The sequence below is a fragment of the Diaporthe batatas genome (genome assembly GCF_019321695.1).
Source record: "Diaporthe batatas strain CRI 302-4 chromosome Unknown Contig00007, whole genome shotgun sequence".
NCBI lineage: Eukaryota > Fungi > Ascomycota > Sordariomycetes > Diaporthales > Diaporthaceae > Diaporthe > Diaporthe batatas.
Genome location: NW_025408554.1, coordinates 316,051 through 334,159, shown reverse-complemented (window position 1 = coordinate 334,159; position 18,109 = coordinate 316,051). Strand labels below are relative to the sequence as shown.

General features: G+C 31.9%; 4 protein-coding genes across 4 annotated transcripts; 2 read left to right on the top strand and 2 right to left on the bottom strand.

Annotated features, from left to right (window-relative positions):
- The first annotated feature begins 222 nt into the window (after positions 1-222).
- Positions 223-1,057, top strand: KVR01_006785 (uncharacterized protein). Its single transcript, XM_044788293.1, has 2 exons — positions 223-587; positions 660-1,057. Exons 1-2 carry the CDS (start codon positions 495-497, stop codon positions 960-962), a joined length of 396 nt encoding a protein of 131 aa, XP_044644216.1. The 5' UTR covers positions 223-494; the 3' UTR covers positions 963-1,057.
- A 1,185-nt stretch (positions 1,058-2,242) lies between these two features.
- On the bottom strand, positions 2,243-3,667 carry KVR01_006765 (mitochondrial 54S ribosomal protein YmL2). The gene is made up of 2 exons (XM_044794575.1): positions 3,380-3,667; positions 2,243-3,246 (listed from the first exon to the last, which is right to left on the bottom strand). Exons 1-2 carry the CDS (start codon positions 3,615-3,617, stop codon positions 2,291-2,293), a joined length of 1,194 nt encoding a protein of 397 aa, XP_044644196.1. The 5' UTR covers positions 3,618-3,667; the 3' UTR covers positions 2,243-2,290.
- Positions 3,668-3,823: 156 nt separating this feature from the next.
- KVR01_006802 (uncharacterized protein) lies at positions 3,824-6,321 on the top strand. The gene is made up of 2 exons (XM_044792119.1): positions 3,824-4,167; positions 4,239-6,321. The coding sequence occupies exons 1-2, from the start codon at positions 3,978-3,980 to the stop codon at positions 4,430-4,432; spliced, it is 384 nt and encodes a 127-aa protein (XP_044644233.1). The 5' UTR covers positions 3,824-3,977; the 3' UTR covers positions 4,433-6,321.
- Positions 5,011-5,922, bottom strand: KVR01_006490 (uncharacterized protein; the record flags this gene model as incomplete). The annotated part of the gene is made up of 1 exon (XM_044791337.1): positions 5,011-5,922. One exon carries the CDS (start codon positions 5,920-5,922, stop codon positions 5,011-5,013), a length of 912 nt encoding a protein of 303 aa, XP_044643921.1.
- Positions 6,322-18,109: the final 11,788 nt, after the last annotated feature.

The window sequence follows — 18,109 nt, the reverse complement described above, 5'->3', positions numbered from 1 at the left end:
CAAAGAAGGCAATGGTAGTTTCTAAGAGAAGATCAGAAAACAAACTTAAGTGGAAATGCTCCCCTTCTACCAGTACCTATGGCAGCTTGTGTCATCTGATAACCTCTGATTTAGTGATAAACCATGTGTTGGGTCAATTAGTTCACCTCTAAGGCTCAGTTCACGGTACCCTGAGACATCCGAGCAATACTGATCTCATCGAACGAGTTGTAGAGCAGCAGGGCCACAGATGCATGTTCAAGGCCACCAGTGATGGGCCAGACCCTCCAGTGTCGCCCCGGAGTCCATATGGTACCGGCATCTGGGAAGTTACCTAGGTATGGCCCTTAAGCCCAACACAGTAACCCAAGTGAGCTTGGGCGAAGGCCCAATCAATATTGAGGATGCTCGCGAGAATATCTGGGTGGTCGGAGACGGTGCCTGCTTGATACAAAATGCCCTGAATCAAGACAAACTGGTCCAGGCTTTCATTTCATCGGAGGATAAGTCAATCAATGCCTGACAGCTGGTCCCGACCTCTCTCAGCCGAGGACATCAGGAAGCTCTACCAAGACTGGCCGTCACACGTTTCCAGGGCTGTCAATGAGGTGAGTAACTTCATGGTCCCAACATGCTGAAGTTAATGGAATTTTGAAATGCTCAGCATTTACTCCGACCAGCCGGAACAGCCTGCTATTTACCTATGGGGATATTTGTCCACGCGAACCTACGTTTCGTGCCTACCTGCATTATCGGCGATGCTGTATACGCCACAACTCCTCGGCAAAGATTCTGGAGCTGGAATGTGCATTGAGGATGGCCTCATCACCTCTACGCTCTCGAGACGTGCTCAGAATCGCGAAAAGGCTTTGGTAGCGTTGAAGGCTTACCTCACCGTCGCCACCCACGCACCCAGCTCATCTTCGTTTCGAGCTGGGACACCGGTATGCCCGAGACAATACGTAGCGAGGAGACTGGATTAGATTTGTATCGTTTGAGGCACAATCTGCTGTCCCGATAGAATTTCATTATTGATTTTCTCAATGAGACGCAGGTCGCCGAGGCAGGGTAACGCGATGCAAAGGTGGCTGGTAAGGGCTGGCTTTGAAGTAAATGAGTACAGCCCGACTCCAGATGTCAGGAGCGTGTCAGTATTACCAATCTTCCTCATGAAGTGGTAGTAGATATCGCACTATTTTCTACGTCTATGCTAGACAATCGTCTTGACGCATGAGTTATGTAAGGAGCATTTGATCCAAGACGGCCTGTTTCTCGACCACAACTGTAATAATAGGACGACTTTAGTTCTGACTAAGGTGCCAGAAGTCACATATTCAGTGGCCACATTATGCTATGGTCGTCAGCTGGTGCCTCTGATTGGAGCTTGGCTCTTCGTGGACCTCCTGATTTCCGCCATGGTACTCATATGTTATATCATTGTGGTTCACACAGAAACCTTCAAGTTTTGCACGACTGATAGCAGTCCGTTGTCCTGTTGTCCAGATACCAGACCTATAATTACGCATGGATCTCGGTCAAGCCTGTGTGAGCGACCAGTGTCTGCTGGTACCTCTTCGACTACCCTATTGCGCTCACTGTCTTTGTCACGCCGAAAGCTGCTCGGACAAAGTCCATACGTTTGTGCGAGTTCTGTTCTTGAGATTCGGTAAAGACCTAGACAAATCAGCCACCTGTCTGATAACCCTGAATCGTCGCAAAATTGAGATTGAGATTTGCTGCGCGCCATGTTGTCTCAGTCCCTTTATCTATGCACAGGGCCCATTGCCTCTCATTGTCATTTACCCTCCATTCCATATCTGCCCAGGTGGCTGGACCTAGCATTCTTGGATATAAATGTCCCGATGCTTGCTTCACATTGTTTCGCCACATGATGTAGGGCGAGTTTCTGTGGCTCTTGATCTGAATTCAACTGGATGTTCTCGCTGTGCTGTAGGACATGCTGTAGGTTCTGAAGTCGGGAAATAAGCTTGCGGTAAGCTGATCGTCTTCTGGCTGTATCGTCAATGGCGCGAACAAGCTTCTTGAGGAGAGACGTCAGCGATGAAGCCCCCACAGAGAACCTAGAGCCCGAGTAGTGTGAAACTTTTGAAGCCAAGGTTGATCACGCCTGGATGAGATCAGTCAGGAGTAAGTCAACTCCTGACGCCGTGGTAAATAGGGCTTAGGTGGACTGGTGTAACCCGAGATGGGGAATTCCTAGGACCAACTTGGACTGAAGATGCTCAGCGTCTAATCAAGGGAGCTTCTAAATGTTTTTTGTATTGACAATCGCAGCTCAGTATCCTACAGTTCATGCATCGACCTTGTTCTTGGCCTTCTCCTCACCACCCTTCTCCCCTTCCTTCTGCGCGCGCCCCTGGCCCTTAGCCCTCTGCTTAGCAAGCATGCGCTGCCTCTTGGCCTCCTCAGCGATACGCTCCTTCTCCTTCTCGGCCTTGACGAGCTCGCGGTCCGCGGCGATCTTCTTGATCTCGTTCTCGCGGCGGGCCCGGCGGGCCCTGAACCGGGCCTTGCGGCCGCCCAGCTTCCAGGGGGGCGTGTACATGGTCCGCGACGCCAGCCGGCCGATGGCCGCGTTCGTCTCGGTGTAGGAGTAGCTGCGCGGGTTCAGGTGCAGCGTCCGCGTCCGCCGCCGCTCGAGCCACCGCTTCTGGATGAACGTCAGGGGGTGCACCAGCCGCCTCTGCTCCGACCGCGTGCGCTTCTGGGACTTGGCGGCCCCCGGCTCCGCCTGGCCCTTCTCCGCGCCCGTGACAGGCGTCATTTCCGTCTCGCCCGCGGCGGCGGCTGCCTGGGCCGCTGCTGCTTCCGCTCCAGGCGCGGGGTCCGACGCTGCCGCCTTCCTGGCCGCCTCCCTGGCCGCCTCCAGCTCGCGCGCCTTATCTCGTGACCACAGCCGCTGCTCGAGCTCCTTGATGTCATAGATTCCGGCCTGCCTCACGACTCTTCTTGGGATTCCGCTCGCTGAGATGGCGTCCTTCTTCTCGTGGACCTTGCGGGTCGTGGCCACCATGCCGAGCTTGCGCCGCCGGGGTGCGTCTTTCGGGTAGGGGAGGGTGTCGTCGCGGTTGAAGGCGACGCCGATATATTGGCGGGTCGGGTGTAGTTGAGGGTCGCGGTAGTACTTGACGTAGCCCTCGACGGCGGCGTGGATCGTGTGGTCACGGCCCTTGAGGGCGTTCTCGCCGGGGTGCCACATTGTGCCTCGTTGTTTGAAGATGATGTTCCCGGGGATGACATGTTGGTCTAACAGTAAGGTGAGAAGAAGAAGATGTCAGCTGATTGCTTCACGAGTCCCTCCTTTGAGGGCTCTCGGCGTGCCATGCGCGGTTGGGAGACGGCGTCGCATGGACAGCAGACACGGCAGACATGAACATACCACCGCTCTTCTTGGCACCCAGTTTCTTGGCTATCGTCTTCTTGTTTGGTATCCTGTATGCTCCCTGCGACTTGACACTGGCATACCTCCGCCCTTCGACGACGGCATCTTGTGCTTGCGCCGGTGTCGACTGGATTGCTGGCCGCGACGGCAGGGCGAATGTGGCGAGCGTCGGTCTGCAAGAGCCGGCCACAGCAACGGCCTGTATTGGCCGTTGCAATTGACCGAGCCGCATCATATCTGGGGGTCGCTGTGGGCTGTTGCGAGCTCCGTGCTGGGGTATTAAAGCTCCATCCGAGACGGCCTTCCATGCGCTCATCCAGAAAATTGCTAGCTGGACGTCGGGTGGCTTAGTCATCGTGAATTTGATAACGATAAGACAGCGGCAGGGGTCGGCTGGCCCGTGAATTTGGACAGCTTGGCCGCTAACCACCTAACCAGGGGCTCGACCGGGAGTGGGCGTTTATTGTAGCTTCACTGATTCAAACTCGAGGACAAGTCACTTCTTTGCGAATTTCGAATCAAAGCAAAAGGCGCTTGCGAGCTTGTCCGGTTTTGGTCTCTCCTTGACGTTTGAACTCTGGCTCCATAGAACACAATGCGTCAACAATTCCTCCTCTCGCTGCTCTTCGCCCTCCTGGGCACAGTCTCGGCGCAGTTCAACTTCTTCGAGCAGATGTTCGGGGGCCAGGGCGGTGGTGGCGGAGAAGGACATCACCACCAACACCACCAACAACAACAGAACGCGCCCTCCGATTCTGCTTGGTACAGGGCACAGGTTGACAGAGGTATTGCCGCCCGCATTTCCATCCCGGTAATTCATGCTGCAACCCCAAGGCTGACACTTGTCCCAACGCAGCGCACTGCGAAAACTACCTCTGCCCAGACACGCTGGCGTGCGTGCACTTCCCACACCACTGCCCCTGCGCATGGCCTAGCCACGAGGACAAGTTCGAGTTGGCAGACGGGCAGCGCATCTGTATTTCAAGGGGAGGGTTCAAGGCTGGGGAGGCGGCTAGGAAGGTCGAGCTGGCCAGGAAGGGATTGCTGTGAACCAAGGTGGCCTGCCTTGTCCATCAACGGAGCAGAGCATCCGTCACGGTCCGGTACGAGAAGCGAATATTTACAGACAAATCCAATTCAGCGAGATTAGAGAACACAATACGATATGCAGTCAAGAACGTCGCTGGAGGAAACATGCTCTTGTCAGAGATGTCATGGATTACTTGTGACCTGACTATGTCTTGATACCAAGTCCCAACTGCGCGATCCTGCAACATTCGTGGTATGTGCGACAAAAGGGAAACCAAAGAAGTGAGCTGCGACAAAAGTGATTATGACTCCTCGAAAACGCCCTTGACCAGTGTGTCCTGCTATGTTACCGCTGTGCCTCCCTTCCTCCCCTCCACTGCTCGGCCCCATTCTGTGACAAGCATGACAACACAAAGATGAAGTCAGCCGTAAAGACTGTGTCGCTGTGAAACGTTCGACAGCACTTTCGGTAGCGTCCACTTCAAGCCAGTAGAAAGATAGCCTTGGATCGCTGTTCTGGTATTGGAAAACCCGACAATCTCCAGTACCGTGATTCCAAAAGATGTCCAGTTTCCAGCTTCCCCATCGGCCTGCCCCGTCTACGCTGACGGGCCGTTAATATTAGACGGCAACGGAGGCATAGGCGGGACAGCAGCACCATTAGACGCGCCTCCCTCCTCGTCGCTATCATCCTCGTCTTCGGCTGCGAGGGTGTCGATCTCCTCGGGGTGGCCGAGGGTGTGGACGACCGAGGTCATCTTGTAGTGCTTCTTCCGCATCTCCTCGAAACGGCGGTGCTTCTCGGCCTCCTCGGGCGAGAGGCCCACCTCGTCCTGCGCGCCGGTGGCGCCGTCGATGTGCACGGCGCTGCCGCTGCCGCTGCGGTGCTGCTGCCGCTTCAGCTCGACCTCGTCGGCGGGCACATCCGGGACGGCCTCCTCCGGCTCACCCAGCGACAGGCCCGGGATGTCGTCCTCGTTCTGGGCCCGGCCGCTGGCGTGGTGGCTGCCCTCCTTGCGCTTCCTGCTGTTGATGGCGCCGGCGCCACCGGGGGCGGCGTTGATGTCGTCATCGTCGCTCGGGTCCTCGGCTGGGTCGTAGTGCTTCGCGTACGGCGTCTTGGGCTCCGTGATCTTCATGGTGCTGGTGCGCTCCTGCTCGGTGAGGTACAGGTTCGCCTCGTCCCACTTGATGCGCGGGTCGGCCTCCTCGGAGGGGTCGGTGACGGAGGGGGTGCGCGAGCTCTGGCGCCGCGAGCCAACGGGCCTGGCGGCGGAGGAGGAGCGGCGGTGGCCTGCGTTGATCTGGGTGTTTTGGATGGTGACCTCTTTCTCGCTCATGGGGTGGTCTTCAGTGGAGTCGATGGCATGGCTGTTTGAAGCGGCGGCGGTGGGGGAGATGGGCGGCGAGCGACCGTGGTAGGAGTTCTTGAGGATGCCCTTTGGGCGCTTGGCGTTGGGAGGAGGAGGGGAATGCGAGACGGCATCGGTGATCTCGACGACCTCAGCCATGGCTGCGTTTGGGGTTGAAATGCTTGTTTTGTGGTGCTCTGTGGGGAAAGAGTATGACGATGGAGAGAATGTGGCGGGCTCTTTCTGTTGTGCGATGTGCCGTGGGCGGTGTTTGGCGTATCGTGTGATGTTTTTGTTGTGTTGTTTTTGAAGTGATGTCAAAGGATAACAATGACGATGGCTGGATTGCCCCTGGGGGGGGTAAAGGTGGTGTGGGCTGGCCGGCCTGCTTGCGAGCTTGAACGGCAGGCCTAGATAGATACACAGTAGGTTCGGTGGGGTTCTTTTTGAAGTGGGGCTACACAGTAGGTGGTGCGGGGGACATCTAAAGGACCAGCTTCTTGGAACTCGCTCGAGCCCAAGCTTGTGGAACTCGGCGGGACTTATTGTGGTTCACAGTACCTGGGCAGTCACCTCACTCTCGGAATATGCCACTAGCGGGCCATGCCACAGTGATGGTCATATCATGGCCACCTGGGCAGAGAGCAACTGATTTACTCACGTCGATCTGGTGTGAGGCCTGGCGACCACACTGGTCATGGATTTTTCCTGCCCTCGAAGTTCCAGCGACGGATGTGGCCATGCTCGTCCTGATGTCAGTGTCAGCCGTCTCAAAGACATTGTCAGCCACAGGCAAGATTGAGGCGACATATCAGGAGACGGCAGCATGTGATGCCCAACCAGGGCTGCCCAGGACATGCATGCAGCAGCATGGGTGGTGGGCTACCGTGCAGCTGTGCAGCTGTGGTAGGTACTCCGTACTCATGCGGACCGGGTAGATGCCCACTCTCTTCCGCGAGCATATGATTTGATTCCTACTTCCCCGTAAAGTACGTGCAACAACCCTCGACACCACAACGGTTATTGCTCGTTGCACGTTGCACCCGTCTCAAATGGCGAGATGCGCCATTCGTAGATTGCCATGTAGGGGCTGTGAGCCTGTGAACTACTGCACATAGGGTGACATCCCCTGAGGTGCTAGGTCCTGCCGACCGGCTTACTGATGTCAACCCCAACTTCCGGCTTTGAAGCTAGGCGCGCCCACGTGAGGCTTTGACATCATGCTCGTGCACCACGGGCATACCAGCCTGCGTGTCTTAGACAACCCTTGGGAAGCTGCTGTGGTGTCCCTCCAACATGTTGCAATGCGTCCCAGCTAATCCAGCCTCTTGGAATTCTTCCGTCAGGTCTACCTCCCGCAAGCCGAGCACCTTATATTGTATCACTTGCCACACAGTGATTTGGCTCTCTGCCGGCAGCTCTAAACAAGTCCTGGTATCTGGTGAAGCCTTGCCCCCTTAGTTCTGCGCACCTCGAATACCGAGGTGTCGAGCTTTGTTTCGCAAGGTTCTTGCTCCAAGTAGTTATTCCACATGACTACCTGCCTAGGTAAAGGCTTAAGTAAGTTAGATGGTTTCCTTTCTTGATCAATAGGGTATACACCCTGAGACATGTGCTCCCTTTACACAGTTGGGGTTCAATGTTTTAAAGACCTGTGACGGTACGAGCTTACAGCTTCTAGATTCTGAGTTGAGGCAACCTGGAATTGTGGTCTTTTGGTCGGGCATCTGTGGCGTAGCAGCCCACGGGTCCGTCTCAAGACCAGTTGACCTAGCGTTTAAATTATACATGATTGAATGGATACCTTGGGAAATTCCACGAGCCACTAGAATGATCAAGAAGACAAAATAGGTTGCCTTGGTCCCATATTCCAGTCATTAGGTAAGCCATGAATAGCTTCACATATCGCTCCTCTGATCTCCATCCGACTTGCTGATATTAACCCCACCCCTGAATTGAATTCTCTCGCCATTAGTATTCCGTCTATGAGTTCACCTAGGATGGCTTTTCATTTTCTCAATAGTTCTATTGGCTGCCTGAGTGACAAAATAGAGTACCCAGACGTTCCACTCTTGTAGGATATAGGTCGATGATTCGAGAATGCACGCAATTCGATCTGCCGCATAACTCGCGTTCAGTCGGTCATGCCTGGGTCCATTATCGAACAGTAATTATTCCCGGGTCGCAATCTTCTCCACAATGAGCCTAGGCTTCTATGAGTTGTGCAATGATATCAGCTGCAATCCCAGTAAATGCTGACGCCAAGACGGCAGGCTTCCATGAACTTAACAGTCAGTCGCCTTCAAAGAACAAGGCCAGTATCGTCTTGCCGCAAGTTGCTACACGCCCACTTTCTCGATATGAGCTTGAGGCTGTCAATCAGGATACTACATAGGTACTTAGTGCATATGGTATCTACAGCAGAGTTCCGGGCACATATACAGTCCAGCTTCAGGAGTCAAAGTTTTCCTCTTTTAAAAAAAAGATCTACCCTAAATAATACCTTATTAAACCTAATAAAGAAAAAGTTTCTTCTATTATATATTAATATTATTAAAAAAGAGTATTTTTACTTAATTATATATTATTTAATATTTTAATAATACTTTTAATATTTATATTATTAAAATAATTTAAATTTATTAATTATCTTAATAGATTATTTAATTAAAAAATTATAATTTTTAAATCTTTTATTTAAAAAATTTAATAATATATAAATTTATATTATTATAATTATTTTTATTTTATTTTTATTACTTTTATTTTTATTACTTTTATTTTTATTATTTTTATTTTTATTATTTTTATTTTTATTATTTTAATTTTATTACTTTTATTTTTATTATTTTTATTTTTATTAATTTAATTTTTATTAATTTAATTTTTTTTTCCTTTTTTTTATTTAAAAATTAAGAAATAAAAAATAAAAAATAAAAATAAGAAATAAAAATAAAGAATAAAAATAAGGAATAAAAATAAGGAATAAAAATAAAGAATAAAAATAAGGAATAAAAATAAGGAATAAAAATAAAAGGTTAAGAGGCTAAGGGGTTAAGAGACTATAAGAAGGGAAGGCCTATTAACTGGCTATTAGTTGGTGGATAGCTACTGTTAAAGTCCTTTAGTTAAAGATCTTTAGAGACCTTTAATAAAGTTTATAATTATTATAGAGTAGGGTATCTCTAAGGTATATAAAGAGGTACCTAAATATAAAGCGCTAATATAAACTATAAATATTAATATTAATTTTTATATTTATTTAATAAGTATAGTATTAATATAGATCTATATTTTAATTAGGTATAGGAAATTACTACTAATATTTAAATTAATTATAAAGATTTTTTATTAATTTTAAAGATTCTTTATTATATTTTATAATTAATTTATTTAAGTATTTATCTATATACCTTTTAGGTTACCCTATCTAGCCTTTTTACCTTTATAGCCTTCTTACCCTTATAACCTTATAGCCTTTATAGCCTTATAGCTTCTATCTACCCCCTTATCTACCCTTTTATTTACCCTTTTATCTACCCTTTTATCTACTCTTTTATCTACTCTTTTATTTATCTTCTTATTTATCTTTTTATCTATTTTTTATATTTTTATTATTTTTATTATTTTTATTATTTTTATTATTTTTATTATTTTTATTATTTTTATTATTTTTATTATTCTTATTATTCTTATTATTCTTATTATTCTTATTATTCTTATTATTCTTATTATTTTATTATTCTTATTATTATTATTATTCTTATTATTCTTATTATTCTTATTATTCTTATTATTTTATTATTCTTATTATTCTTATTATATTATTATTTATAAATAGTTAAATAAATAATTAAATAAATAATTAAATAAATAATTAAATAAATAATTAAATAAATAAATAAATAAATAAATAAATAAATAAATAAATAAATAAATAAATAAATAAATAAATAAATAAATAAATAAATAAATAAATAAATAAATAAATAAATAAATAAATAAATAAATAAATAAATAAATAAATAAATAAATAAATAAATAAATAAATAAATAAATAAATAAATAAATAATTATAATAGCTAGGCGGAAGCTATAAAGAAGCACCCTAGAAGCACCCTAGCGCCTAGTTATACCCCTTTTTAGGGCTTATTAAAAGGTAAGTAAAGCCTATTTATCTCTTTTTAAAAAAAAGTAAGAATTAGTCTTATATTAGATTTAAATTTAATAAATCTTTAAACCTCTTTTAATTTATACTATTATATTTAATATTATAGTTTATTATAATTTTAATTCTTTTTTTTATACTATCTATAATACTATTAAAAATAGGTAATTAAAAAGGGAGGTTTTAAGTAAGTTTAGATAATAATAAGAGGAGTTTAGATACCCTTTTAATAAGTAATACCTTTATTTAAAAATAAAAGTAAAATTAAATCCTTTAATAAAGGATAAATACCCTTAAAATAGTTAGAATTATTTTAGAAATTAAGCTAAAGGATTTAAAGTTAACTAATATTACTCTACTATTTATAGTTTATACTTTATAGTAATATAATAATTAGATAATAGATTTTAAAAGTTTATATCTTTTAATTATAATCTTTTATAATAATAAAATAAAAGTAATTTATATATTTAATTATATTAATAAAAGTATTAAAATTATTAAAATATTTATATAAAATTTAAAAGAAAAAGATAAGTTTATATTTAATTATTATAAATAAAATAAATTTAAAACTTTTAATAATAACTTTAAGAAAACCCTTAAAGTATTTTTAAGATTATTTAGAATTTAATTAATTTTACTTATTAATAAGAAAATTAAAACCTTTAATTTTTATTAATATTTTAAAACCTTAAAGTTAAAATAAACGGTTAGGAGTAATAATTTTAAAGTTAAGTTCTTTTTCTTTAAGTTATAAAGTTAAATTTCTTTAAAAATTTAAATTAAATATACTCTAAATTTACTAAATATTAGGGATAAAATAGTTAAAATTATTTAAATAATTTAAATTAATATATTTAAATAAATTAAAAAGAGAAAGTATAAGGAATTAAAAATAAAATATAGGGGAGGTAATAAAACCTCTAATAAAAAAGAATAAAGGGAAGTTTTTTAAGATAATATTATAGCTTTTAAAGGAATTTAAAATTTATTATATATAAAAGATTAAGGTTAAAAATCTTAAAATAGGGCTTATATACCTAATTTAATTAAAATATTTAAAAAGTAATTTTAAAACTACTTTAAAACTTAATTTTTAATAATAATAAAAACTAATTATTTATTATTATTATAATAATATTTATTATTATACTTTAAATTACCTAATATTAATAAAAGTTATAATATTTATAAATTAAGTTTAAAGTTATAATAATTATTAATTAAAAGGTTATTAAGAGTAGAGTTAAGGTAGAAAAGTTAAGAATTATTTTAATTATTTATTAAAATAGGATTTAAAGTAAAAAGTTAAACTAATAACTAAAATTAAAGGAGAAGAAGGAAATAATAAAGATTTATAATACCTTTATAATTTTAAAAAAGTAATTATAATATAAGGTTAAAAGTATATTAAAATTAATTTTAATATTTAGGTTTAAGTAGATTTAATTAGTATTTTTTTATAAGAAAATTTAATTTAAAGGAATTAAAAAATCTTTAATATTTATTAAGGGATTAATTATATTTTAATATTTATTTATAAAGTTTTTAAATTCCTTTTTAATTAAGGATTATTTTAAAAATTAAAAAAGAAGATTTAAAATATTTTTATTATTAATTAAAAGTATTTTAAGTTTATTTTATTATTAAAAACTTTAAGTTTATAATATTTTTAAATAGAGTTAAAAAGTTATTTAAAGAATTAATAACTTTAATAAAATAACTTATATATTATTTAATAGATTATAAGATTTTTATAAGGAATTAAAGATAAAATATTTATTATTATATTATTTTTAATTAATAACCTTTTAGTTTAAATAATAAAGAGGAATAATAGGAGTTAAGGGGAATAAATAAAGAAGAAAAATTACTTTTTAATTTTTTTTAATTATATTTATAATTAAAGGGTTTAAAAAAGTTTTTTATAAAAGTTAAAGTAAAAGAGCTCCCCCTTTAAAGAAAGGTAGATTATATAATTAAATTAAAAAAAGGGATATTACTATTTTTTTTATTTTTTTATTTACTATTATTAAAAGAGTTAAAAATTTTAAAGGAGTAATTAAAAAAAGGTTTAAAAATTAAATAAATTACCCTTAATAAAAGTTTAATAAGGGCTTTAATTTTATTTACTTTTAAAAAAATAATATTTTTAACTTTATATTAATTATTGAACCTTTAATAAAATAATAATTAAAATTATTACTTTTTATTATTTATTTTAAAATTTTAAACTAACTATTAAATATAAAGTATTTTTAAAAATTAATTTAATAAATATTTACTATTAGATTTATATTTAAAAAAATAAATAAAAGATAGTATTTTATATATATTATAATTATTATAAATTTAAAGTAGTATTATTTAAATTAACTAATACCTTTATTATATTTTAATTATTTATTATAAAGGTTTTAAATAATTATATTAATATTTATATAATTATCTATTTAAATAATATTTTAATTTTTTAAAAATAAAAAGAATATAAGAAATATATTTAAATAATTATAAATTAATTATTATTAATTAAACTTTATAGAAATTTTAAAAGTATAATTTCTTTTAAAAGGAAATTAAATTTCTAGGATTTTTAATTAGAAAAAGGAATTTAAATAAATCCTAATTAAATTAAAATTATTTAAGAATAGTTTATCTTTATTACCTATTATAATATTTAAGTTTTCTTAAGTTTTTATAATTTTTATTAAAGGTTTATTAAGGAATATTTTAAGATTATTTAACCCTTTAATAAATAATTATTTAATATAAAATAAAATTAAAAGTTTAATAAAGTTAATTTATTTATACTTAAAAACTTAAAAGTTTAAAAACCTTTAAGAAATTTAAGGTTAAATTTTAATAAATATTTTTACTTTAATATTATAACTTAGTACTTTAAGTTTAAATTAAATATAATACTTTTAATAAAGTAACTATTTTAATAATTTTTAAAAGTATATTATTAAAAATATATTTTAATAATATTTTATTACCTTTTAATTAAAAAATTCTCTAATATAAAACTTAACTAGATAATTTATAATAAGGAATTAAATATTATTATTAATAGCTTTAAATATTAATAATAATACTTTAAAAAGCTTAAAAGTCTATTATTATTTTTAAATTATAATAACTTTTATAACTTTATAAAATAAAAAGAATTAATTTAAAAATAGATTTAATAATTAATATATTTAATTAAATTTAATTTTATTATTAAATATTATTTTAATAAAATAAATCTAGCTAATAGACCTTTAAGGAGACTTAATTATATATTAAAAGAAAAACCTTTAAATATAAATTAAATTCTAACTTTAAAATTAAAGATAATTATAATTATTAAAAGGATTTATAATTCTATTTAAAAATTAATAATAAGTTAAAATTTAAACTATAATTAAAAGTACTATAATATATAAAATTTTAAAAATAATTCCTTTTTAATAAAGTATTAACTTAAATTTATAGCTTTTTATAAAAGTAGTTTATAATAAAAGTTTAAATTTAAATATATATATTTAATATTAATATAATATATTTAAGGCTTTACTTTTATTAATAAACTTAATTTATAAAGCTTAAAGAAAACTTTATAATTTAAATTATAATTAAAAATATAATCTTTAAATAATATTATTTTAAATAGCTTTAATTATAAGATTTAAAATAAACTCCTTTATTAAAAGAAATATATATATATATTAAAATAAAAGGCTTTAAAATAAAAGATCTTATAAACTTATTATAATAATCTATTAAATAAATATTAAAAGTAAATTAAAATATAAACTCTCCTTAAAAATACTTTTAATAATTAAAATTAAAAACCTTTATAATAGAATATATATACTTTTATATAATATATTAATATATATTTACTTTATATTATTACTTATATAGAAAGCTTATTTTATTATTAATTTTATTAAAATCTATATAAAAACTTAATATAAATTTTATAATTAAACTTTTAACTATTATTATAAATAAAAGGAAGTAAATTTAATTTTAATAATTATAAATTATTTTATTAAAATAAGTTTTTCTTTTAATTTATATTATAATAAATATTATAAAACTTAATAAAATCTTTTATTAAAAATTAAATATAAATAAAAATTTTATAAAAATTATTATTAATAAAAGTATAATCTTTATTAATAGTTTTTAAAAAATACTATATAAATTAAATAATATAAAAACTATTATATTATTACTTACTATTTATAAAGTAATAAATAAATTAAAAATAAATTAAACCTTAAAGTAATACTTTAAGTTATTTATAACTAAAAATACTTAAAACTAACTAAAACTATTATATATTATATTTTTATATATAATTTAATACTAAATATAATAATTAAAATAAACTTATTTAAAACCCTATTAAAGTATAAACTATTTTTTATAATTCTATATAATTAATAACCTACTAAAAATAGTATATTATAAAAAAGATATTAATAATTAAAAATAATTAAAAAGCTTTAATAAATATAAATAAAATATAAAAACTAAAAATATATAATTAAAATTTAAACCTAAAATTATAATATATATTATTAATTTAAATAATTTAAGATTAATAAATAAGTATTCTTAATAACTAAATACCTTTATTTAAAAACTAAAAGCTAGCTTTATAAAAAGCTAATTTATTTAAAATTTAATTTAAGTTAGTAAGTAAACTTATAGCTTAATCCTTTTAAAAATACTTTTAAATATATAATATTTTTATATAAACTAATTAAAGTTATAAATAATAAAATTATTTAAAACTTACTAAAAGATATTATAAATCTATTTAATTTAAAAATAAATAAATTAAATAAAAGCTAAAAGAGATTTAAAACTATTAAGAAATTAAAAATACCCTTTACTATTTAATTAAGTAAAAGGGTTAACTAAATAAATATAATTTTTAAATACTAAAAGATAAAATATTTATAAATAAAACTATTTAAAAATATTATAAAAAAGAACTTTAATATTTTTAAAAGAATTTAAGAATAAGTAGATAAAGAGCTAAAAAGGGCTATTTAAATTATAATAAGTAAAAATAAATAAATAATAATTAAATAATAAAAATATATATTAATAAATAACTAATAATATAAATAATAATAAAGTAAATAATTAGTAAATAATCTATAAAGGCTTTATAATAAACTAATAAAAGTAAAATATAAATTTAATAAAAACTAATAAAGAGAATAAAGGCTAAATAAATAAGTTATAAAGGCCTAATAAAATACTTAAAGGATAAATATTAAAGAAATAAGTATTATTAATTAATAGTTAAAAAAGCTAACTAATTATAATATTAAAATTAAAAGGTTATTATAAAAATTAATATTAAATATATTAAAAATAAACTATTTTTAAATTATTTAAATTTATAATAAATTAAAATTTACTTTAAAAAGTAATATAAAAAGTATTATCTTTTATTTTAAAAATTTTAAAATTTTATATTTATAATTTTATTTACTAATTTATAATATATTTAATTAACTTTTAAGAAAGAGCTATTTTATTTTATAAATTATTTCTTAAAGTAATAGGAGATATCCTTAAAATTATAATTTAAAGGCTTTATTTATTATATTTATAACCTTTTAAAAACCTTTTAAATTAAAGTATATTAAGTTAAAATCTATTATTTATAAAATTAAATATATTATATTATAATAACTATTTATAAAATTCTTAAAAATTTTCTTATAAATATTATTTAAATTATTTTTAAGTTAAACTTTATTAATTAAAAAGGATATAAGGTAGCTATAACTTATATTTAAAAATATTAACCTTTATAATTTCTTTATTTTAAAATAAATTAATATTATCTTTTAAATAAATATTAAATAGTTTATATCTAGTATTAAAATTTATTACTTTTTTATTTCTTTTAAACTACCTTTAAACTTAAAGTTTTTACCTTTTTAAAATATTAAGTTACTATTAGAACTATTAATAAATATACCTATTAAAGTATTAATTAGTTAAATTTAAAAGTTATAAACTTATTTATTTAAACTAATAAAAATAGAGATTTTATATTATTTATAATTCCTTTTAAAAGGCCTTTATAAAATAAATATTAAAAATTAAACTAATAATTAAAAATCTCTTTAAAAATTAACTACTTTATAATTTAATAAAGAATATAGAGTAAATTTATTATAATATAAAGTAAGTAATATTTTATAATATATTAATTATAATAAAACCTTTTAAATTAATAATAATATAAAAGATATTCTTTTATAAAAAGGTTAGATATTTTTAACTTATTTTAAAAGGTATATATATATATATTATAAAATACTTAGAATTTAATTATTTAACTTTATATTTTATATTTTTTATAATTTAAATAAAAGTAGTTAAATAAATTAATATTTATAAAAACCCTTTTATATTTTTATAAAAGGAGTATAATATATTTCTTAACTTTAAAAGATAGTTAAAAGTTAAATAAGCTTTATAAAAATAGAGGAATTTTAAAAGTTTAAGAAATTTTTAATAAACCTTTCTTATTTAAGTCCTCTAATAAGGTAGTAATTTTTATAGCTATTTTTTAATAAGTTTAAAAGTTATATAAGGTAATTATAAGTTTTTATTTATTATTTTAATAAAAGATTTTTAAAACCTTATTATTATTAATATTTTTATTATAATAACTTAAAGAAAAGAGTTATTAATATTAAAAATAATAAAGTTAATATAATTACTATTAAAGCCCCTAAAAGTTAAACCTAATTTAATAAAATACCTATAAAAAAACTATTTTACTATTAAATAAAAACTAATAAAAATAATATATAAAGCTATTAAAAAAGAGGACTATTTATAGATATTATAATTACTATTAAAAAAGAAAAGAGTTATATAATAATAAAATCTATTAATTAAAAGTAGAATTATTAATTAAAACTTTTAATTAATAAAAACTATTAAAAAAGCCCTTAAAAACTATTTAATTTTAATTATTTAAATATATTAATAATATTTATAATAATTATAAAATAATAATAAAGAATATTAAATAATTAAAAAGGAAGCTAATTAAAGACTTAATAAAGTTAGTTATTAAATAAAAAAAAAAGTTAAAATAAAAGAGAGTAGTTACTTAAAAAAGACTAACTAATTTATACCCCTATAAAAATATAATAAAAACTATTAAAAGATTTAATAAATTATTAAAATTAATTAATAATAACTAATAAAAAGATTTTTAAAAATATAAATAAAGATAATTAATATTAATTAATAATAATAATTAAAAATAGCTTTTAAAAAAATATAATTATAATAATTAAATAAAAGCTATAAAGAAGTACTTTAAAAGCACTTTAACACCTAACTATACCCCTTTTTAAAGCTTATTAAAAGGTAAGTAAAGCCTATTTATCTCTTTTTAAAAAGAAGTAAGAATTAATTTTATATTAAACCTAAATTTAATAGACTTTTAAACCTCTTTTAACCTATATTATTATATTTAATATTATAGCCCACTATAATAGTTAAATAAATAGTTAAATAAAATAAAATTTATAAAATATATATAGTAAAAAATAAGTTAAAAACTAATATATATTAATTATTTATATTTTTAAATTCTTTTTTAAATTTAAATATAAATTTAATATTTTAAAAAAATAAAAATAAATTAATTAAAATATATTTAATTAAAAAATAAAGTAATAAAATATTAAATTCCTATTTAAGTATAAATTACTTATATATAAGATATAAGTAACTAGAGAAATAGGTAAAAGCTTTTGTAAAAATAGGAAATCTTTTACTCCTGAAGCTGAAGAGGCCCCGTAGTGGACCAAACAATGAAATTGTTGAATAAGACGTGTAACTTGGTCTCAGAGCCTAGGCTAGGGTATTTGTGAAGATCTATGACTTCAGGATGTGCAGCGTTTCTCCGCAGCACTTTTTCTTGACAAATGCCGGCCAGTGGCTCGCAGATGTGAGCACTAGCAAGCATTTTAGTGAGGTTGCAATGCATTCTCCCGCGCGATCCATAGGATTCATTGGTCCACCAAAGACGGAGAAATTGACCGCACGGTTTCTTAAATCTGGTTCTTAATAACCGTACCTTGCCCAGCTCTGTTGTGGCACTTGAAACTTTAGAAACGCTGGGGG

Excerpts from the sequence above, each read along its gene's own strand:
- KVR01_006785 (XM_044788293.1), top strand. The coding sequence starts at position 495 with ATGCCTGACAGCTGGTCCCGACCTCTCTCAGCCGAGGACATCAGGAAG. Across the intron at positions 588-659 it reads TTTCCAGGGCTGTCAATGAG|CCGGAACAGCCTGCTATTTA; the intron begins GTGAGTAACTTC and ends TACTCCGACCAG.
- KVR01_006802 (XM_044792119.1), top strand. The coding sequence starts at position 3,978 with ATGCGTCAACAATTCCTCCTCTCGCTGCTCTTCGCCCTCCTGGGCACA. Across the intron at positions 4,168-4,238 it reads CAGGGCACAGGTTGACAGAG|CGCACTGCGAAAACTACCTC; the intron begins GTATTGCCGCCC and ends GTCCCAACGCAG.
- KVR01_006765 (XM_044794575.1), bottom strand. The coding sequence starts at position 3,617 with ATGATGCGGCTCGGTCAATTGCAACGGCCAATACAGGCCGTTGCTGTG. Across the intron at positions 3,247-3,379 it reads GGGTGCCAAGAAGAGCGGTG|ACCAACATGTCATCCCCGGG; the intron begins GTATGTTCATGT and ends CCTTACTGTTAG.